Here is a 23249-nt window from a genome sequence, read left to right as displayed (position 1 = left end):
GCATCAGCCTGCCTGGGAGCCTGCTTCTCCCTCTGCCTGCCACTCTCCCTGTTTGTGCTCTCTCTGTCTCCGACAAATAAATAAATAAATAAAATCTTTTAAAAAACCATAAGAATTTGTGTAGGTAAGAGAATGTACATATAGAGTAGTAATGAATAATTTTTCTACCTAGATAAAAAAATTATTTTGTCTTAAAAAGTGTCTGGTTGTGTGAGGTTATAAAAGAGTACTTTTTTGGGGCACCAGGGTGGCTTAGATTGTTGAGTATCTATCTGCCTTTTGGCTCAGGTCATGATCTCCAGGTCTTGGGATTGAACCCCATGTTGGGCTCCCTGCTCAGCAGGGAGTCTGCTCTCTCTTCCTCTGCCTTGTCTCCCTGCGTGTATGCTTTCTCCCTCTCTCTCTCTCCCAAATGAAGAAATAAAAAATCTAAAGAAAAAAAATACTTTTTTGAAAGACAAATTTAAGAGTACAGAACGTGCAGAAGGTTTGACGGGTAAATTTAATCTGAGTTTATAATAAGTTACAAGTAATAGTTTGGAAAGGATCAATGACTATTAAAACTTTTGATAAAGTTGGTTAAATGTAATGGATTTATTCACAAGCCTGGGATCGTGACCTGAGCATCCCTGCTACACAAATTCTGTTACATTCCTTCACAATGAACATGCATACCAACGTAATCTAAAGGATTCTACTCCATTTATTAAATAAAAGCACATGTGGGGCACTTGGGTGGCTCAGTTGGTTGGGCGGCTGACTCTTGGTTTTGGCTTAGGTCATGATCTCAGGTTCATGGGATTGAGCCCTGCTTTGGACTCCATGCTTGGTGCAGAGTCTGCCTGATATTCTAACCCCCAACCTCACTCCTCTACTCCTCCCCTCACCCCACTGCTTGAGTACTCTCTTTCAAATAAATAAATAAATAAATTTATAAACAAGAGCACATGTTTGGCATAATTATACTGCCCAGTTGCTAAGGATTACTTATTAAATAAATATTTATATTCTTAACTAACTGTGGAAATCACAAATTTTAAGCTACTGGAGGAAGTCCTTTTGGTTGTAGTGTAAGAATTCCATAAACTTAAAATCTCTAAAAAGACTTTTATTCTATAATTTCATTTTGTTAGTCACAACTTAAGTGTTTTGTAATTTAAGTGACTTGTGGAAGCAATGTTAACCCATATAACCTGTTTAATAAGTTTATAAATAATATGTATAAATAATAAACCTATATAATAAATATAATAGGCACTTTAAGCTATGGGGGGGACCCTAAGCTTGTACCAACTAGAATACATATTTTAAAGATTTTATTTATTTGAGAATGAGAATGAGCATAAGCCTCTGCTCATGGGGGCAGAGGGAGAAGCAGACTCCCTGCTGAGGAGGGAGCTCAACTCAGGACTCCATCCTAGAACCCTGAGACCATGACGTCAGTCCCTTAACCAACTGAGCCATCCCAGTGGCCCCCCAACTAGAATATTTTTACATTGTGGTAAAGTAAGGGAGAAAAGTGATATTAACTCATAAATCAATTAGCACAGGAGCTTCTGTAGATTATTTTAAAAATCCCTTATTATCTGATTCATTCCTCTTCTGATTTAGGATGCTTCCGAAACAATTTTGTTCATGTCAAAACCCTAAGTAGCCATTTATAATTCCGGATTGCCTATGAATTTGTCTTTGAGAAAGATAGGTGCAAAAATGAGAAAATAGAGGTCAGAATTCTGTCAAGAGGTAGCCTACCCAAGTGTTTTGCAGATGAGCGATTAGACAACCAGGCTGATGTAGGTTCAAAGGGAAAGTATTGCTTGTGTGAGTCTCTAGGGTCATTACTCAGCAGCTTCCTGGCAAATGAATATTAAGAGAATGTCTTTCCTAAAGCCAATTTCTCATACACAGACAAGACTTAATTAGAGCATTCTTATATGGGCTTAAAAGGGTTAAATTTAAAAAAGTTTGCCTAGATGATGCCATATTATTAAGACCTTGTGAATTCATGAGTCCTTTGGAGGGAAGTTTGGAAGACAGATTTAATGGGTCTTTGACCTCTGTAAACTAATCTTTTGGACATGCAGCAGAACTATAGACAATAGACAGGCAAAATGGCTAATGGTAAATCAAAGATTTGTCAGACCTTTACCAAGAAAAATGATTAAATACCTAATTACCTAGCCAAGGATTCCCAGGAGAATTTCTTCCCAGCACAAAACCCAAAAACCCAACGCTGAAAAACTCATTGAAATAATGGACTGCAATTTCAGCAAAGATTGACTCTGAGCAAGTGGAAGGTAAAGAGGATTTAGTGGATTCACTATTATCCCCTTGATAGTCCACATCACGATACCGAGGATCTCAGGGGAACTCTAATTCTATTATAGTCTGTAATACAAAGACCACTAGGCATAAACTCTGATTCAAACAAACTTAGATTTATTAGGGTGCTGTAGTAAGGAAGAGTGCACACTAAGGGAACAGTAGTGCATCTCAAATGGGAAGAATTGGAAAGGGGTTTTGGCAGCCGGAGTTAGTCTTGAATTATCTTGGCAAGAACACATTGGTGAAACACTCAGTGGTGTTTAGAGTGTTGTATGTAAGTGAGGAATCACAAAACTCTATCCCTGAAACTAATATACTGTATGTTAACTAACTGGAATTTAAATACAAATTTGGAGGAAGGAAAAGTCTGGTCTTTAGAACACATGAACCCAGTTATAGTTAATGTTACACCAGTTTGAGGTCTTATCTTAGAATATAGACATCTGTATAAGCTTAGGTGGTTTGTTTTGCATGTTAAGTTTTGGTACAGTTTATCTCTTGAGAATCATGTATATATGTTTTGCAAGTTGAAGTTTCTGTTCGAATTCTCAGTACTCCCAAGAAAATATCCGTAGTTTAAAAAGATGACATTTATAGACTAATACATTTATTGCATAAGTTAGGGTGGTGGTCTTTAGCATATTTTGTTGGGTATTATTTTAGTCTTAGTTTGGATTTTTAGTAGTATCTTGATGCATCAGGTCATGGAATTGTAAACATTTGTTGGTGACATCTCCTTTGGTTTCATTATGTGCACTGTATTTTTCTTAACTGAGATTGGTTTTGTTATTGAAGCTAGTTCATATAGATTTCAGGCTTTTTCCTGTGATCATTACAGTAGTCGTCATATATTAAATCTAGACTAAAAGCATGTGAAATTTGTTGGGCTTATGTACTTTATCTTCTTTACTTGATATCTGGCCTGCATTAATGGACATGGAGAGAAGGACTTTTATTCAATGGTGGCTATGTTTAAAGAGGCTTATTATCCTGGCAGAATTGTCATGTCTGCTGCTTACCAATTTTTGTATGGCTTAAAAGATCCTTTCATCACTTAAATATTGAAATCAGTCTAAACTCTTTAATTAGTTTTTGGGAAAACCACAGACTGTTATCTTCCTTCACTATTTACCATGTATTGCATCCTTTTTTGCTCAGCATTAAAAGGAAATAAAAAAAATTAATCTCACTAAAAATGCTGTTTCTTGAAAGTATAGTGGGATAATAGTTTGTATTACATTTCTAGCCTGTAGAGTTAGATATTTTCAGACATTTCGTACTTCAACTGATCATTTGGCATATTCAGTATCTCAGGACTGTCGTCCTGTTCCTTTTCTCTCACCTCCTCTCACCTATCAACCTGAATTCTGAATAAGTCCAATATATGTGCCTTATCTCAATATATCTCAAACTTAACATTTTTTGATAAACTCTTATTCACCACAACCATTATTTTATCCTCTGGCTGCTTTTAAGATTTTCTGTTGGTCTTTTGTTTACAACAGTTTGCAAATGGTTTGCCTACGTTGTTTTTTTATTTTGTTTTGTTTTGTTTTTTTTCATCCTGCTTAGTATTTTCTGAGCATCTCGAATCTGTGATTTGATGTCTGTATTTAATTTTGGAAAATTCTTGGTCGTTACTGGTTTCCAATTTTTTCTGTCTTGTTCTTTCTTTCTTTTCTTTTTTTTTAAAAAAGATTTTATTTATTTATTTGTCAGAGGGAGAGAACACAGGGGGAATGGCAGGCAGAAGGAGAAGCAGGCTCCCTTCTGAGTAGGGAGCCAGATACGGGACTCAATTTCAGGACTGTGGGATCATGACCAAGGGCAGATGCTTAAGCAGCTGTGCCATCCAGATGTCCCTGTCTCATTCTTTCTATGATTCTAGCTATGTGTGTGTTAGACCACTGATATTGTCTCATAGCCCTTTTCTGTTTATTTTCACATTTTTCTCTCTTTGTGTTTCAGTTTGGTTATTTTCAACAGACCTGTATTCACGTTTGCTGAATTTTTCCTTAGCTTGTCAAGGAAGCTGGTGAAGGCATTCTTCATCTCTATGACTGAGTTTTAAATTTCTAGTATTTTCTTTTTTAAAGATTTGTGTACTTGTTTTAGAGAGAGCATGTGTGAGAGCAGATGGTCGGGGCAAAGGGAGAGGGAGAAAGAATCTCAAGCGGACTCCCTGCTGAGTATGGAGCCCAACATATGGCTCAATCTCACAACTCTGAGCTCACAACTGGAGCCAAAACCAAGAGTTGGACGCTTAACCAACTATGCCATCCAGGGCCCCTTTCTAGTATTTTCATTCAGTTTTTTCCTTTAGTTTCCATCTCTATGTTGAAATTACCTATTTGATCTTATGTGTTGTTCATCTCTTTTGTTGGAGACTTAACATATTAATTATACTTACTTTTTTTTAAAAAATATTTCATTTATTTATTTGACAGAGATCACAAGTTGGCAGAGAGGCAGGCAGAGAGAGAGGAGAAAGCAGGCTCCCTGTTGAGCAGAGAGCTGGACACGGGGCTCGATCCCAGGACCCTGGGATCATGACCTGAGCCGAAGGCAGAGGCTTTAACCCACTGAGCCAGCCGGAGCCCCTAATCATACTTACTTTTAATTCCCTATCAGTTCCAATATATATGTCATATCTGACTCTAGTTCTTTTTTAAAATTAATATATAATGTATTATTTGTTTCAGGGGTACAGGTCTGTGATTCATCAGCCTTACATAATACCCAGTGCTTATTACAACACATACCCTCCCCAGTGTCCCATCACCCATCTCTCCAACCCCTTCCTCTCCAGCAGCCCTCAACTTGTTTCCTAAGATTAAGAATTGCTTATGATTTGTCTCCCTTTCTGGTTTCTTCTTGTTTCATTCTTTTCTCTCTTCCCCATCAATCCTCTGCCTTATTTCTCACATATCAGTGAGATCATAAGATAATTGTCCTTCTCTGATTGACTTATTTCACTTTGCGTAATATCCTCTAGTTTTGTTCACGTCATTGCAAGTGGCAAGATTTCTTTTTTGGTGGCTGTGCAATATTCCATTATAGATGTGTATATGTATGTATATATCTAAATCATTCCCTTTATATATATTCCACCTATCTATCTATCTAATCTGTATATCACATTTTCTTTATCCATTCCTCCGCCTTGACACTAGTTCTAATGATTACATTTGTCTCTTAGGAAGGTATTGTTTTTTTCTTCACCTTTTGTATTCTTTAACTTTTTTTTTTATTGAAAGCCAGACATCTTCTGTAGGACTAGAGACTGAGATAAATAATTTGTGAGCCTGGGAATAGGGACATCTGTCCTTCTACTAAGCATTTAGTGTTGAGTTAGTAGTTGGGCTGGGGTTGAAATTACTGTCAGTGTATCACAAGCTTAAAATTTCTCTAGCCCTACTTTGTGTTACGGGTGAGGTAGTTTACCAGAGGTTTACTTTCCTCAATTCTTATATTTAGATTTTCAGTTTCTGTTGCACCACCAAGAAAGTCTTACAGGTTACTTATTGCTTGAGGCTAGTTAGCTGACAGTGGGGATGGGGAGTTGGGGGTGGAGAAGTTCTCTGTTCTAATTAAGACTTACTCTTAGGCAGTCACCATCCCTGACTCTTGGGTATGTGGCTTTCTCAGTGCTCCCGCCTCCACTGGCATAGTTCTGAGCCCAACACATTTTTCTGCCTCTGTATCTGGGATAGATATTTTTCCCCCTCCTATTCTCTTCTCTTGGCTGCAGTGGGCTTTTACAAGTGTCCTAAGAGTGACAGTTTTTGTCTGTCTCAAATTAAGGCTTTTGTTCCCTTAAAGAGAGTGGGAAGTCCTATCAAGCTATTGCAGCAAGTTCCCCAGCAGGGGCTGCTGTTCCCTCTCTCAAGTTTTGTGCGGTAAGGAGACTTAACCAGTAGCCTCCAAATCTTTTGTGTGACCACCCAGTGTAGTTCATGGAGGCAAAGCTCGTAACAGTATTGAGACTCCCCATGTTTGCAGCTCCAGAGGCTTCGCCCTTTCCAACTAATCATCTTAACTGAACTCTTCTTGTTCAGCTTTGTCTAGATAAGCCAGTACCACGTCTTGTCTCTCTCTTGGTTACCCTGCAACCTCAGCACTTGGATGGATTAAAGAAAGTTCTGAATTTGTTGTTTGTTGTTTGCTCATGGTAAATTTGGTAGCATCTCTTTGTCCAGGTTTCTGCATCCCTAAAAGAACACCAGAAGTCCCATGAGAATTTTTAAAATTCTCCTGCTCTCTTTGTATATTTCCTACTCATTACATCCCTTTCATCAGCTGACAACTGTTCACTTTTCTGAGAAAATAGATGTTATCAGACGGGAATGGTTGCTACTTTCTGTACTTATCCTTTTCTCCATTCTTCTATCACTGTGGATGGAGGTACTCTCTCTACCTGTCCAAGGCTCATCTTCATTCCAAAGCCCATCCTGATTTAACTTCTCAGGGATTCTCCATGTGTCAATGTTCCCTTTAAATAGCATATCTTATCCCTCTTTTGGCCTCTTCCCAATAATAATTAAATAGATCACATCTTTCCTCTCTCTCATCTTTTTTTTTTCTTTTTTGTTGTTGTTGTTGTTTTAAGATTTTATTTATTTATTTGACAGATCACAAGTAGGCAGAGAAGCAGGCAGAGAGAGAGGAGGAAGCAGGCTCCCTGCTGAGCAGAGAGCCCAATGTGGGGCTCGATCCAAGCACCCTGGGATCATGACCTGAGCCGAAGGCAGAGGCTTTAACCCACTGAGCCACCCAGGCACCCCTTTTTTTCTTTTTTTGAAAGGATTTATTTATTAGCATGAGCACAAGCAAGGGGAGCAGCAGGCAGAGTGAAAGGGAGAAGCAGACTCCCCACTAAGCAGGGAGCCCGATTTAGGACTCCATCCCAGGACTCTGGGGTCATGAACCTGTGCCAAAGGCAGACACTTAACTGACTTAGCTGCCCAGGTGCCCCACGTCTTTCCTCTCTTAAACAAAAAGCCCTTCTATAACTTGCCCCTGCCCTCTCTTGGTCCACTCTTTCATACATTTCTCAATGGAATTGTTGTCTCCACTTCCTTACAATTTTTTTAAAAAGATTTTATTTGTTTATTTGACAGAGAGAGATCACAAGTAGACAGAGAGGCAGGCAGAGAGAGAGGGAAGCAGGCTCCCTGCTGAGCAGAGAGCCCGTTGTGGGGCTCGATCCCAGGACCCTGAGATCATGACCTGAGTCCAAGGCAGCAGCTTAACCCACTGAGCCACTCAGGTGCTCTCCACTTCCTTACAATTTATTGACTCTTTAGCCTTTTCAATCTGACTTGAGCCTGCACATTTAATTTAAACTAATCTACAAAGTCATCTTTGACTTCTTTGGAACTTCAGTCTTTCTATTACTTAGCATTGCATGTTTCATCATAGTCCTCTTAAAATGACTAAGCTTTGTCTTGACTGCCATAATGTGCCATACATCCTTCTCTGTCTCTCTTTTTTTTTTTTTTTTTAAAGAATTTATTTATTTATTTGACAGAGAGAGATCACAAGTAGGCAGAGAGGCAGGCAGAGAGAGAGAGAGGAGGAAGCAGGCTCCCTGCTGAGCAGAGAGCCCAATGCGGGACTTGATCCCAGGACCCTGAGATCATGACCCGAGCCAAAGGCAGCGGCCCAACCCACTGAGCCACCCAGGCGCCCCTCTGTCTCTCTTTTTAAGGGCATGTCTATCTATAGCATCCCATGGAATGTTATCCTAGCCCCCCCCCCCGCCATGTTTCTCACTGCATACTTCTAAAGCAGTGCTTTCCTGTATAAATATAATGTGAGCCCTATATATAATTAAATTTTTTTCTAGTAGGCACATTAAAAAAATTTAAAAAGCATGTAAAGCTAATTTTAATAATACATTTTAACCCAATATACATAAAATATTATTTCAACATGTAATTAATAAAAAAATAATGAAATATTCTACTTTTAGGGGAGCCTGGGTGGCTCAGTCTGTTAAGTGTCTACCTTCAGCTCAGGTCATGATCTCAGGATCTTGGGATCAAATCCAGTGTCAGGCTCCTTACTCAGAGGGGAGTCTGCTTCTCTCTCTCCCTCTGTTGCTCCCTCTGCTTATACTCTCTCTCTCTATCTCTCAAATAAATAAATAAAATCTTAAAAAAAAATACTCTACTTTTTTTGTACTAAGTCTTCAAAATCTGGTTTTTATACTTACAGCTCTTCTCAATTTGGATGTAAATTTATTTTTATTTTTTAAAGATCTTATTTATTGAGAGGGAGAGAGAGGGCAAGCCGCAGACAGAGGGAGAAGCAGGCTCCCCACTGAGGAAGGAGCCTAACTTGGGACTTGATCTCATGACACTGAGATCTTGACCTAAGCTGAAACTAAGAGTCAGATGCTTAACTGACTGTGCTACCCAGGTGCCCCAACTTTTAAATTTAAATTAATTAAAAATAAATAAAAATTTAAGATTCAGTTTCTCAGTCACAGTAATCCCATTTCATGTCCTCACATAAGGCTAGCGGCTACCATATTAGAAAGTGCCACTCTATGGGGCGCCTGGGTGGCTCAGTGGGTTAAGCCACTGCCTTTGGCTCAGGTCATTATCCCAGGGTCCTGGGATCAAGTCCCGCATCAGGCTCTCTGCTCAGCAGGGAGCCTGCTTCCTCCTCTCTCTCTCTCTCTGCCTGCCTCTCTGCCTACTTGTGATCTCTCTCTGTCAAATAAATAAATAAATTCTTTAAAAAAAAAAAAAAGAAGGTGCCACTCTAGAATGATCTAATCTATTTCAACACATTTTAATGACTCCAAATCTCTTTTCTCAACACCAGAGTTTTATTTTCAGCCGTTTCCTGAAAAGCTTCATGTCCTATACAAACTTAAAAATCTGTATGGTTGACTCTGGAATAATGCAGGGGTTAGGGGCATCAGACCCCCCTCCCTTCGGTCAAATATAAGTCAAAAACTTATAAATTTTGACCCCCCCAATACTTAACTACTAATAGCCTACTATTGACTGGAAGCCTTACTGTCAACAATTAACACATATTTTGTTTGTTATATGTATTATATACTGTATTCTTAGAGTAAGCTAGAGAAAAGAAAATTTATCAAGAAAATCATGAGAAAAATCATAGGGAAATTAGATTTGTGGCACTGTACTCTATTTTTAAAAACCTGTATATAAATGGATATGCACAGTTAAAACCCATGTTGTTCAAGAATCAAACTATATACAAAAAAGAACTCATCTCTTCCCTCTGCCTCTCTGTTCACAGTGTCCCTTATCTTAGGAAATTCCATTAATTTCTATCAGGCTTCTTTATCCTTCTTCTTCTTTTTTTTTTTTTTTTTAAAGATTTTATTTATTTATTTGGCAGAGACACAGCAAGAGAGGGAACACAAGCAAGGAGAGTGGGAGAGGGAGAAGCAGACTCCCCACTGAGCAGGGAGCCCAATGTGGGGCTCGATCCCAGGACTCTGGGACCATGACCTGAACTGAAAGCAGAGGCTTTAACCCACTGAGCCACCAGGTGCCCCCATTGACAACATTTTGAATAGAAGAGTTTAGTCCTTCCTTGAGAGAGTCTCTGAAAGAGTCCCTTTGCTGCTTTTAATCCTTCCTTGCTCTAATCTTTTTGCCACACTGCAGTTGGAGAGATCTTTTTGATATGTAAATCTGATCATTTCAATCCCTGGCTTAATATACTTCAATTTCTTGATTTCAGAACCAAGTAGGGAATCCTTACAGATCCTCCTTATCCCTTCAACTTTATTTCCTAATATTCATCTTCCCTGCACCAACCTGCTCATATTCTGTGTCTGTGTGGTTTGAAGAGGTCTTTGTGTTTGTTTAATGTTCTGCATGGTATGCTCTTCTTCCATTCCCTTTGTTCCTATAATCTCTCCTTAGGTCTCAGCTTTGATCTCCCTTCCTCCTGAGAAGCCTCTCAAGAATAGATAGTTTTTCCCTCTCTTTTCTCCTATTGCATTCTGTGGCATCCAATCATGCTAAATTGTTATTGCCTATTTACTTGTCTTTTTAGCCTGATAGTCAACTTCTGAAGTCAGGGACTATCTTTTTAATTGTTAGCAAATAGTAGATGCTCAATAGAATTTTTTTTTTTTGAAAGGCTGAAAAAGATATGAGAGCACTATACTTTGTGGAGATATTAAGTGCTTCCCTGATTAAGCTTTCCTTGTAGCTTCCAACTTTAGAATTTCAGAGGATCCACAAAGGAAGAAATTGAGGTATGAGAGGTGTTTTGGAGCTTTGTTTTACTAGGGAATGATACTTTCCAAGACCTCAGTTTATTCCCAATTTCTTGAATATGATATATGAGTATCATATGAAATATGAATATGAATTTATTGAATATGGCATCATATGTTTTTCAATATGCATACCATAAAACACTAAGTCTGCTAGATGCCATGAAGAAAAGCTTCTGTGATCAAATAGTTCAAGAAACACAACATAATCTTCCCACCGCTAAAAATTCATGGTGCTATGTATTTACATACTGAAGTCTCTGCGAAATCCTCAGTAAAGAAACCTTTTAAAATTTGCTTAACTTGATGTTTTTCTAGCTTATTTGACTATAAAACTCCATTTTAATTTCCCTTTGGCAAATGCAAAGATGAAAGAGAAATTTAATTGCCACTGTCAGGCAACAAGTTTAAATGTGAAATAAAATACATATATACATGTCTAGCTTAAACACTCATTGAAACAGTTTCAGGACCTACTCTTCCTTTTTTTCCATTTAGAACCCATTGTGGACTAATATGTATTAGACGACTGAGCCATCACCAGATTCAACTTTTCTGTGTTTGGTTGATAAAAACCTAATATTTTCCAACCAGGAACCACAATTTTCTTAGATCGCAACTAGCAGTTGACTTTCTTTTCCCAAAGACACAAAATTGTGTTTTTGTTTTTTGTTTTGTTTTTGCAAGGGTGTATAGAGAAAACGGAATCACATAAAGTGGTCAAGGTAAGGCCTCTAGAGCCACATAACTGGGGTTCCAAACCTGGCTTTACCATTTACTTGCTGATGTGATTTTATCAACTTACTTTGCCTCTCTGTGTCTTAGTTTTCTCATCTCTAAAGTGAAGTGACGGCAGTATCTACCTAAGAGGCTCATTGCAAGGTACAAGTGAGTTAATTTACATAAAACTCATATAGTAAATGTTCACTTAGTTTCAGAATCAGATTATTAAAATCTACCAGGTGGAATATCAGCCAGGGTCACACACTGACCTACCATCATATCACAGCTTCAAAGAACAATCAAACTGTCATACCTTTTGGCCTTCTTTTGGATGCTGAAATGACTGATAACTATTTGAATACTAGGTATGTATTGTACTTTTAAAGGAAAATTGCATAAATAATAAGGTTGCTTAGGATAACTATAGTATGTATTTCTTGTTTGGAATTTTATTTCCTTCATGTGGTATGTGTACTTGGGGTTTGAGAAAAATGGAAAAGATAGTGGTAGATAAAAACCCTTCAAAACTTAGGAGTTAATTTGGAGAAAAACAGAAGGAAGACAAGACAGTCTGTATAGGTCTGTATCTATTAAAGAAAGTAAATTATTAATAATCTTCCAAAACAGAAAGCGCCAGGCCTAATGAGTTCACTGGTGAGTTCTGCAACCGAATAGTTAATGAAGAAATTACACTGATTATCTACAGTCTCTTCAAGAAAATAGAAGCAGGGGGTTACTTCCTCATTCTGAGGCCAGCATCATCCTAACACCAGACAAAGACATCAAAAGAAACTACAGATCAACGTCTCTCATGAACACAGATATAAAAATCCTCAAAAAAATTAGCAAATGAATTCAACAATGTATAAAAATAATTATATGCCATGACCAGGTGGGATTTAAGCCAGGTATTTAAGGCTGGTTAATATTTGAAAATCAGGTGATAGAAACTATCACATCAATAGGCTAAAGAAGAAAAAAAATCACATAATGATTTCAGTAGATATAGAAAAAATTTGACAAGATTTAACACCCATTCAAAATAATAATTCTCAACAAACTAAGAACAGGAACATCCTCAGCTTGATTAAGAACACCTACAAAGACCCTACAGTTAGCATCATACTTAATGGTAGAAAACCAGAAGTATTCCTGCTAAGATGAGGAATAAGACAAGATGTCTTCTCTCACCACTCCTTTTCAATTGTACTGGAAGTCCAGGGTGTAATAAGACAAAAAACGGAAATAGGATGGAAACAGGATATTCATGGATGGGATGACACAATGTTACCAAGATGTCAGCTCTTCCTAACTTGATCTATTGATTTAATGCAATCCCATTAAAATACTAACAGGTAATTTTGTGGATATGAACAAACTGATTCTAAAGTCCATATGAAGAGGCAAAAGACCCAGAAGAGCCAATTCAATATAAAAAAAGAAAAAAGTTGGAGGACCAATAGTGTCTAACTCCAAGACTTAACTATAAAGCTATAGCAATCAAGACAGTGATAGGGGGCAAAGAACAGACAAATTGATCAGTGAGACAATAGAGAGTCCAGAAATAGACCAACATAAATACAGTCATCTGATCTTTGGCAAAGAAGGGAAGGCAATACAATGTAGCAAAGATAGTTTCTTCAGCAAATGGTGCCAAAACAACTGCTCTTTCACCTACAAAAAATAATCTAGACACAGACTTTATATACAATACAAAAATTAACCTAAACTGGATAATAGATCTGAATATAAAGTATGAAACTGTGAAATTTCTAGAGGACAACATAGGAGAAAATCTCAATGACCTCAATAACCTTAGGTGTGGCAATAACTTTTTAGATAAACCACAGGCATGATCCATGAAAGAAAGCCTTGATAAGCTGTCAGCAGTCATGGAGTAGTGTTCCATTTCCTTATACCAAATACACTCTTCTCTCCGAGTACACATTAGACCTTGGCAGAACTTTACGTTGTTCTTTACTAACAGGTCAATTTACTGTTTCAAAGTCATATGGAGTCCATAGGCAGGGATCAGGCCTTAGGCTTTTGGTCTAGTTAACTCTTTCCCTTGGCCTATATAAAAGCAGAACTGGACCTAACTGCATAAGCCATAAAGTGACAGAATATCTGAGGAGAGATTCTCACTGTTTGTTTGTCTTTTGAAGAAGCTACTCTTCAATCCAAGAACAAAGAAGTTTTAAGCCCTAGTTTCTTTTGTGTCTCATAAATTCTCTTGCATAATCTACTCACTGGGTGTATACATGTGGTCCTACTTTTCTCCGCCATTTGTCTCTGCAGGCAGAGAGGTTCTGTAAAGTGGGGAAGAGCAGGGGAATCCATTGAGTGCTTCCCAGCTGCAGCTGGTTTTCTCCTAAAATACCTCAAATTAGTATGCTATTATGAGGATTGATTTCTATTCTAGGAATACCTAATCTAATCTGCATTAGAAACATCTAATCTTCCTACTGACATTTGCCCCTTTCTTTTTCTGATTTTCATTTCGAGGACCCTCAGGTTAATTGCACATGTCTCTGCCTAAGCCACATGACTAACTAAAGCTAGGGTTTAAGTGTTTCTCCTTAATGCTCAAGTTTATTCTCTGATAATGGGATGGGAAGATGTATAGTTTCATTTTCTGACACCACGCTAGTCTGACTTCATTGTTTTACAAAGTTGTAAGCAGACAAGACCACAGATACTGATTTGAGCTATCTTAAGGAGAAGGGAATTATTGGAAGATAGGAAGCATACAGACTAATGGGAGCTGGGAGACAGAGACTTGGAAATGGGCAGGAGTCAAGGGGGTTGTGGAACACTGGGCATTTGGAATCCTGGCACTTACCATAAAGCAGAACAGTGAGGAGGGAACACCATCCCTGCAGTATACATCTTCCAGACTTTGCTGTTGTTTCTGCCATGGGTTCAACAATCTTGAGTACAAGAAAGAGCATCTGATAACTATGATTGGGTCACATGCCTGGCTCCTGGCCCCGCTGAGTCAAGGAAGGCAAGGATTTTTTTCCTTCAGCTTCAGTAATGGAATGTGGTCACCAGGAATTACTGCCTTACAGACATAATGCACAGTCTGAGTGTGTGAATTTCAAAAGGAAATCTGGATGCTCATAGGCAGTCAAAACAAAACAAATGCCACCTGGAACCGTGTTTTCAATGGACCAACTGAAATGTAGGAGAGGGGGATTGAAAAGCGATGATGGGAGGTAATGGGGAAGAGAGTAAAAAAAAAAAGAGTAGGTAAAAGAACAGGAAACATTCATTCAAGAAATATTATTTTCTTTTAAGATTTTATTTATTTATTTGAGAGAGAGACAGTGAGAGAGAGCATGAGCGAGGAGAAGGCCAGAGAGCGAAGCAGACTCCCCATGGAGCTGGGAGCCTGATGCGGGACTCGATCCCAGGACTCCAGGATCATGACCTGAGCCGAAGGCAGTCGTCCAACCAACTGAGCCACCCAGGCAACAGGTACATCTACAAACAAGTCCTCATGGCTTTTGTACATGATCTTTAAAGCTCTGAAAGCTCAGTATGGAAAGCACATCTTAGTGACATAGAAGTATAGTAACTCTCTTTCACCACCAGGGGGTACTTCCTGTATAAATAGTATGCGTGGATTCCGGGGTTATTCTCAAACACTTGCTGTTTACAAAGTGCTTTCATGTCACAATTACGCAAGAAATATTGAGTTCCTATTGAGGGTGAGAAATGTGAGCCCAGATGAGAGACACCAACCAACCTGTACAGATAGGGAGGCCACAGTTTCCTAAAAACAGCTGAGATTTGGGCACAAGGACCTGTTAGAAATTAAAAGGGGGAATTCCAACTTAAGAAAGAACCATCAAAGAGGTAGAGATGCTTGAGAAAGCACAGTGCCTTACAGGAATCATAGGAGATGGGTTGGGAATGGAGAGAGAGAGAGAGTATTTTAGGAAGAGGAAACAAGATGAACAAAGGTGTCCAATGTACGTGCATCAGTTAAGATTCAACTGTTTGTTTAGCTTGTTATCTGGCTCATCTCACTTCTGCATCCATGACCTAACTTGGAAAAGTGAACTGTTCAGAATAACTACTCTGAATCTATCCCCTGGTAGTCCATCTGCTTTCTGTAGCCAGTTCTTTATTCCCTAGCTTCCTCATTTTCCCATTTTTTTCTTTTTCTGTGCTAGAGCTGTCTTGGAAGAGACACATTTCAAAAACAGGTGTTGTATTTGAATACACAGAACCCCAAATGCTTATGGAATACCTACACTGTATATATAGAAGAGTAAGAAAAAGCCTATCTCCTGTAGTCCTGATGCATTCATTCTGTTTCTATCTTATTCAGTGATTTAGGCAATTATTTATTGACTCCATATGATACGTCAAATACTGTGTTAGCACTTTACATCATTATCTCATTCAGTCCTTAGGGTAACATGGAGTTATTATGATCCTTACTTTACTGATGATAAAACTAAGACTCAGGGAAATCAAACAGTTTGCCCAATGTTTCCAGAATAGAAAAGTAAATGTCTAGGACTTACCCTTCCATTAAATATTCCCATGTCTGGCTTCTTTACATCATTCAGCTCTCTGCTCAAATGTCAGCTCAGAGAAGACTTTTTTTTTTTATAGTTTGCATTTTAAAGATTTTATGTATTTATTTGACGGAGAGAAATCACAAGTAGATGGAGAGGCAGGCAGAGAGAGAGAGGGAAGCAGGCTCCCTGCTGAGCAAGAGCCCAATGCAGGACTCGATCCCAGGACCCTGAGATCATGACCTGAGCCAAAGGCAGCGGCTTAACCCACTGAGCCACCCAGGCGCCCCTGAAGAATTGATTCTTAAACCCAAGCTCTTAGCCACTATTCTATATGGTGTTTCTAATGGGTTAGGAAGTTTTTTTTTTTTTTAAAGATTTTATTTATTTATTCGACACAGAGAGAGATCACAAGTAGGCAGAGAAGCAGGCAGAGAGAGGGGGAAGCAGGCTCCCCGCAGAGCAGAGAGCCCAATGTGGGTCTTGATCCCAGGACCCTGAGATCATGACCTGAGCTGAAGGCAGAGGCTTAACCCACTGAGTCACCCAGGCACCTTGAGCTTATCATTTTTTAGCACAGATTTTCTCAGTCCTATTAGACACAATGATTCTTTTCTGCAACAAATATTTTGCCTGAATGCCTTGTTACTATCCTGAAGTGAGGTTTGTAGATAATACAGCTTATTTACCTATACCATTTAAAAGTGAATATAAAGGGAGCACCTGGATGGCTCTGTAGGTTAAACATCTGACTCTTGATCTCAGCTCAGGTCTCAACGTCAGGATCATGCGTTCAAGCCCCACCTTGGGCTCCATGTTGGGCGTGGAGCCTACTTAAAAAGAAGTGAATATGAAGTCCAAATTCTAGTATAATGTAAGTAATGTATAGTAAAATAATATATATTTTAATGTACACGTGTCTAGGCATGACTATGCTGGAAGGCCAGTGAAGTTGCCACATGCTTTTACCAACAGAAAGGATCACTGTGAATTCCACAACACAAATGCAGTCTGGCTCTGCTGTGTTGGCGACTCAGATGCCACCAGCCTCATCGATCATAATGATTATAGTTTTCCTAAATAGGAAGAATTCTTCTAAATTCCTGAAAAAGAAAAGGCATAATCTTAAATCCTGAACAAAAGGGCAGAATTCCCCAGTTTCCTTGGATTTTGTATTTCTAGGAAATTAAGTGATATTGAAATTAAGGAAAAACTTCTTTGTATTTGCACTTAAAAGTGTTTTTTTTTTTTCCCTAGGTTCATAAGCAGCCTCCTTTTTTCTTACATGGGGACATCTGATGAGATATTTCAACATAGTGCAGAATGTGGGACAGTCTTCACTGTATAGGACTGTCCTGTGCATTGCAGGCCATCAGGCCTCCCTAGTTTCTGTTCACACTAAGTGCCAGAAGTTTCTTCCTCCCACCAACATTGCAACAGTCACTTTGGAAATCTTCTTGGCATGTGTTAAAATCTGCACTTCCCATGACCCAGTAGTCTACTCCTAATTATCTACACATCAGAAATGAGTATGTATGTGCATCACAGTTTTGTTCAAGAATATTTGCAGCACAGAGAAATGTACCTCTGAAACAAATAATATATTATATGTTAATGTATAATGTTATTATATTAACAAATAATATATTATAAAATACAATCTAATTATATATTATTAATATATTAATATTTAATATATTAAACAATTAAATATTATTTAATTAAATAAAATAATTAAAAATAGTAATTTTAATAATTTAAAAAATTTTATTTTAAAATTAAAAAAATTTAATTTTTTAATTAAAATTAAATTAAAATTAAAATTAAAATTAAATAATTTAAATTTAAATTTAGCCCCAAATGGAAGTAACTCAGATGTTCCCTCAGCAGTGGAATGGATAAATTGTGCCATATTCACACCCAGGAATAATACGCAACAGTGAAGATGAAGAAATTGCTCCTGCAGAAGCGGTGGGGAATCTCACAAACATAATGTTGAATGACAGAGCCGCACACAAAATAATACATCCTATATGATTCCAAAGGTTCAAACACAGGCAAATAAATGTATAGTATTTGTGGAATAATGCCTGGAGGGGCAATAAGGTATTTCTGTGGTGATAGAGATTCCTTCCTCTCCCTCCTTTCCTTTTTCCACGTATCATTTATTTGTACCATAAGAAGTTAGTATTGTGTGGAACACACTGGGAAAATAATTTTATGTGACTTCTGTTTTATTAACTCTCAGTTTTCATAGAGAACCTCAGAGAGGTAGGGTATCTTGCCTAATTTTGAGAAGTGAATGGTGGATGCAAGAGTTGTTTCTTGACCTGGGTGGGGCTTATGTGTGTGTTCACTTTGGGATAATTCATTATCGGCAGAGGGAAGAGTATTAAAACAAGTCTGTAGGATGACATTCCTGTAGTGTAAAGGGAATTTTTTAAAAAAAGAAACGTCAGTTTCTCTCCCCAGTCCTCTGGCTGTCCATCTCCTCTGGAGAGAGCCCGGGGCAAACCAAACGTGAGAAAAAAAGTCCAGTTCAAACTGCAGTCCTCGCACAGATCTGGAGACTCAAATGTGCACCACCAGGGTTAAAAGGTATTCCCAAATTGGTCCAAGGTGATTACAAAAGCGAGGAAGTCTCATCGCTGTCCAGGGTAAGAAGGGAAAGAAAAAACGTGAAGTTACTTCCCAACCTCGCTGTTGGAAGCTCCGGAATCACCAGGGCAACTGGGAGCGACCCGTCATAGGAGGCGGGGCCAAGGCCATTCTTTGACACCCTAGCGACGCAGCAAGCCTTTGTCGCGTCCTAGCAACACACTCGCCCTCCCTGTGGCCTTCGTCCTCCTTGCCGGCTCTAGGCTCCTGCTCACCCTCTCATGGTGCCTCTCGGTGGCCCGGAGGGAGGGCTTGGATTTGCATACTGGTGTGGGACAGCTCTTGGGTTCCTATGGTGGGAGTCACTCAGGGAAAGTCAGCACATGGAGGGAGGGACAGTGAGAAACAGCGTTTAAGAAAGAAAAAAAAAATCAAGATTTGGTAATTTTTATTTTTAAGGCACATCCTAAGCTCTGAGGAGAGGAGATTGGAGGGTGGGAAAATCAATTTTGTACAAACTCCATATAAAGAAAGAAGAAGAGACCCTCTGAGGACTGAGCACCAAGCCAACTAGAGACAGACCTGCCATGTTGGACACCATTGTCCCTTCCGTGCAAGACCTAGGCAGGCAGGTGCTGCCTACGCTGCTGTCGCTGAGCCAAGAGGGTAAGCGATGGGGGGTGAGGGCCCTGGGGGCTGGATCTTAACCCGCTTAGAGAAAGGCAGAAAATCTCCTTCCTTATCCTCTGGAGTGACCAGGTTGTCTTGGCAACCAGCTGGCAATCACAGCAGGCTTACACTGGATGCCCAGAGACGGTTTCTTTATTGACTGCCTTAATGAGGGAAAAAGGCCAGGTGAGGATTTTGATTAAAAGAAATAATGTCTTAACTTGGGGACTAGCAGAAAGTAAGTGCTCAATAAATGTTAGCTAAAAACAAACCACCCCAAATGGCTCCTTCCCAGACTTCATGAAAGAAAAGGCTACTTTTGTTGCCCTTGATGTTTTGGGGTTGAGAGGACCATAAAATGAACAGGGTGGTTGGAAGAAGACCTGGCAACGTCTTACAGAAAGTTTACTAGGCTTGATTAAAAACATACTTTCTTGGAAGAAACTCCCTAAAGTGACACTGAGATGTTTGGAAGCAATGGGAATCCTTGGTTTTCCAGAAATGGACACTATTGTTACTATCAAGTCATTGTAACTTAGGGACGTTGCCTGTGCTTTAACCAAATGACTTAAGAAGACAAAAATAAATAGTAGATGCCTCTTTTCTTTCCCCTGCATCATTCCTATTTTTTCCCGTTATAATAATTCTTAAAGAAGCATTAAATATAATGGTTTTATGGATTAAAAATATTTACCATATTTATAAATTTATATAGAATTTATTTATATGAGTAATTTTGAGAGCCTATTATGTGTTAGGTACTAGAGAACTGATGGTGAGCAAAAACCTTGGAATTCATAGTCTATTGAGGGAAGAGATACACATTAACCAAATAATCACAGAAATAAATACTATACAATTAGTAAGTGCTATGGGTGCGGGTGCATGGTACACTGGGAACTTTTACTCAAGGCGAGGATGGGGATATGTGTCAAGATTTGCTGAAGAAGAGAAGATTCGAGCTGAGATGTGAAGAAGGAGTTGCTGTGAAATCGAGGAAACGGATCCGGGGAAGTGGGGAGTGGAGGGAGGCGGTAGTGTGCCTGGCAGGGGAAATAACAAGAGCATGTTGACAAGAGGGAGCCTGGTGTTACTGTGGTACTGAAGGGAAGTCAAGACGGCTTCTCTGTAAGTGTGGGAGGTGAGTGTGTTCTAAAGGAGGCTGGAGAGAAATGGAGGGTCAGGCAATGCATGTAAATCATATTAAGGATAGTGGTCCCTATTTTAAGCCTGATTAAAGGCCCCGAAGTGTTTTGCGTGAAGCTAAAGGAGGGGTTGAATGACATGATCAAGTTTGTGGGTTTTTTTGTTTTGTTTTGTTTTAAAGATTTTATTTATTTGACAGAGATGACAAGTAGGCAGAGAGGCAGGCAGAGAGAGAGGAGGAAGCAGGTTCCCTGCTGAGCAGAGAGCCCGATGCGGGGCTCGATCCCAGGACTCTGGGATCAAGACCTGAGCCGATGGCAGAGGTTTTAACCCACTGAGCCACCCAGGCACCACAATCAAGTTTGTGTTTTGAAAAAGATTGCTCTGGTTTCCAAGTGAATGAATTGGAGGATTAAGAACACCTAGAACAGTAACTTAAGTGAGAATGAATGGTAGCTTGGTAAAATTGGTAGCAGTAGAAGTGGAGAGAAGTAGACAGACTGTAAGGCTATTTAGAGACAAAATTTACAGATTGTGGTGATGGACTGGGTAGGAGGGTGAGAGAGAAAGGAAGTCTCAAGGATGAGTTCCGAGTTCTTGGCTTATATCATTGAATAGATGGTGATGACAGTCATTGCAATTGAAACCTTGGATATAGGGCAAGATTTAAGGGAAGAAAGATGCTGGGTTTTTGTTTGTTATTTTTTTTTAAATGTATTTATTTGAGAGAGAGAGAGAGAGAGAATCAAAGAGAGACAGCATGAGAGGGTAGAGGGTCGGAGGGAGAAGCAGACTTCCCGCTGAGCAGGGAGCCCTATGGGGGACCCAATCCTGGGACTCCAGGATCATGACCCAAGCTGAAGGCAGTCGTTCAACCAACTGAGCCACCCAGGCACCCAGAAGATGCTGGTTTTGAGCATGTGAAGTGTCTCAGTGAGATATCCAAAGAGGCAGTGGGATACATGGGTCTAGACCCTAAAGATGGGGAGAGTTTCTGGGCTTCTAAAAAAACACTTGGGACTCTTCAGCATTTTGGTGGTGATTAAAGACCTGAGCATGGATGTGACTGCTTAAGAGGAGTCTGGAGTGAAGAATGAAGGTCGAGGGCGTACCTTTGAAAATTTCAACGTTTTATTTATTTATTTATTTATAAGATTTTATTTATCCATTTGAGAGAGACAGCATGAGCAGTGTGGGAGGGGAGGAGAGGGGCAGAGGGAGAGGGAGAAGCAGACTTCTTGCTTAACAGGGGCCCCCATGCGGGACTTGATCCCAGGACCCTGGGGTATGGCCTGAGCTGAAGGCAGATGCTTAACCAACTGAGCCACCCAGGTGCCCCAAAATTCCAGCATTTAATGGCTAAGTTGAGGAAGGTGAACGTTCGAAGGAGAATGAGAGAATATGGTTGTACAGGTAGGAAGAAAACCCAGGAGACAGTAGTTGTCACAAAAGCTAACAGGAGAGGTGTTTAAAGGAGGACAGAGTGGTCATCAGTGTTAAATATGACTGAGGGGTCAGAGAGGTGAAAATTAAACATATCTATTTAATCTGTTGACAAGGAGACCATTGGTGACCTCAGCAAGAAATTTATTGGTTGAAGGACAGAAATAGAAGTCAAATAACTACTGATTAACATTCACAAATGACCCATTGTGAAGGAGATACGGATAAAATTCCAATTTCAGGAAAACAAAAAAATTGATTTTTTCATATTAAGTCCTGTTGGTTCCATATGTTTCACTGAAGTTTAGTATTACGTAGTTATGGTACTTCGAAGGTCCTGTCATCGTTTTATGGATATGAACTGAATCAAACTTGTGAAGACTAAATGGCTAGCAATCTTCGGAGGCAGAAAGGCTGTAGGTCCGCAGTGGGACATGCTGATCTTTTCACTACACTTTGCTCTGGGAATATGTTTCTTTGTTTAGATCAGTTTGAATATTTTGCTTTGTTTGTGTGTCAATATTTTAATTTTAGAAGATGTCTTATGAAGCCAGGGAGCTTATCTTTTATATTTGGTATTAATATCTATTTCTAGCATATATTATTCTATAATTTACATAATGGACACAGTTATTTTTTATAATGATCATATATAAAACAGAGAATTCCTGCTTCTTGGCACTGTGTTTAAAAATATGGTTTTGAATGCATAAAATGTTTAGAATTTGAAGTCAAATGATGGTTGAACTGAGTATAGAAGGTACGTCCAGGGATTATTTCTTTATAATAATGATTCTGGGATTTCAGTATTTGATTAAAATAAATAATTACCCCAGCTTTCTCTAAAATATAAAAATAGCATATTCGTTAACTTGCTTCATAGACTGGATTACAATTCTTTTTGTTTTGAGATTAAGGGATGCCCTCTCTGATTTTGGGATGCCAGAAAAATCAAAGTTAAAAATCATAGTTTGTAGGATATTCGAATCTACCTATTCCAGCTGAAGGGCAGGACCCTAAAGCTTCCTAAAGGGAATGATGTGCCAGCTTTCTCTTTTCTTCAGTAAGAAATAGCAAATTTCAGGGGCGCCTGGGTGGCTCAGTGGGTTAAGCCTCTGCCTTCGGCTCCGGTCATGATCTCAGGGTCCTGGGAACGAGCCCCGCATTGGGCTCTCTGCTCAGCGGGGAGCCTGCTTCCCCCTCTCTCTCTGCCTGCCTCTCTGCCTACTTGTGATCTCTGTAAAATAAATAAATAAAATTTTAAAAAATAGCAAATTTCAGTTTCAAATTATAAACTCTGCTTTGCGTAACTTTGCCCATTAGATTGTATAGCGTAAAACGACATGACTTGAATATACCATCCAAATGAAGAAAAGTGATCCTCAAATTTCCAGTTAAGCTTGGTCAAGTCTTTTCATTAGTTTGGTTGCAAGCTATATAGATTCTCCAGGCTCTAATTAAATCATTTCCTTTTGGTATAGATTGTTTTCCTGAAATTTGAGCTGCATATCATGAGTCTAGGTGAAATACTTAATAGT

The 23249-nt window shown here is 39.1% G+C and overlaps 1 protein-coding gene across 1 annotated transcript in view; it reads left to right on the top strand.

Annotated features, from left to right (window-relative positions):
- Positions 1 to 18930: 18930 nt before the first annotated feature.
- Positions 18931 to 23249, top strand: part of CCDC81 (coiled-coil domain containing 81) — a 41310-nt gene continuing 36991 nt past the window's right edge. The window contains exon 1 of the mRNA XM_044260709.1: positions 18931 to 19119. Within this exon, the coding sequence (XP_044116644.1) occupies positions 19041 to 19119 (79 nt within the window). The 5' untranslated portion in view covers positions 18931 to 19040. The remainder of the gene's footprint in view (positions 19120 to 23249) is intronic.

This window comes from Neovison vison, chromosome 7, assembly GCF_020171115.1.
Source record: "Neovison vison isolate M4711 chromosome 7, ASM_NN_V1, whole genome shotgun sequence".
NCBI classification, from domain to species: domain Eukaryota; kingdom Metazoa; phylum Chordata; class Mammalia; order Carnivora; family Mustelidae; genus Neogale; species Neogale vison.
Note: the sequence above shows the minus strand (reverse complement) of the source record. Positions and strands in the feature narration are given on the sequence as shown.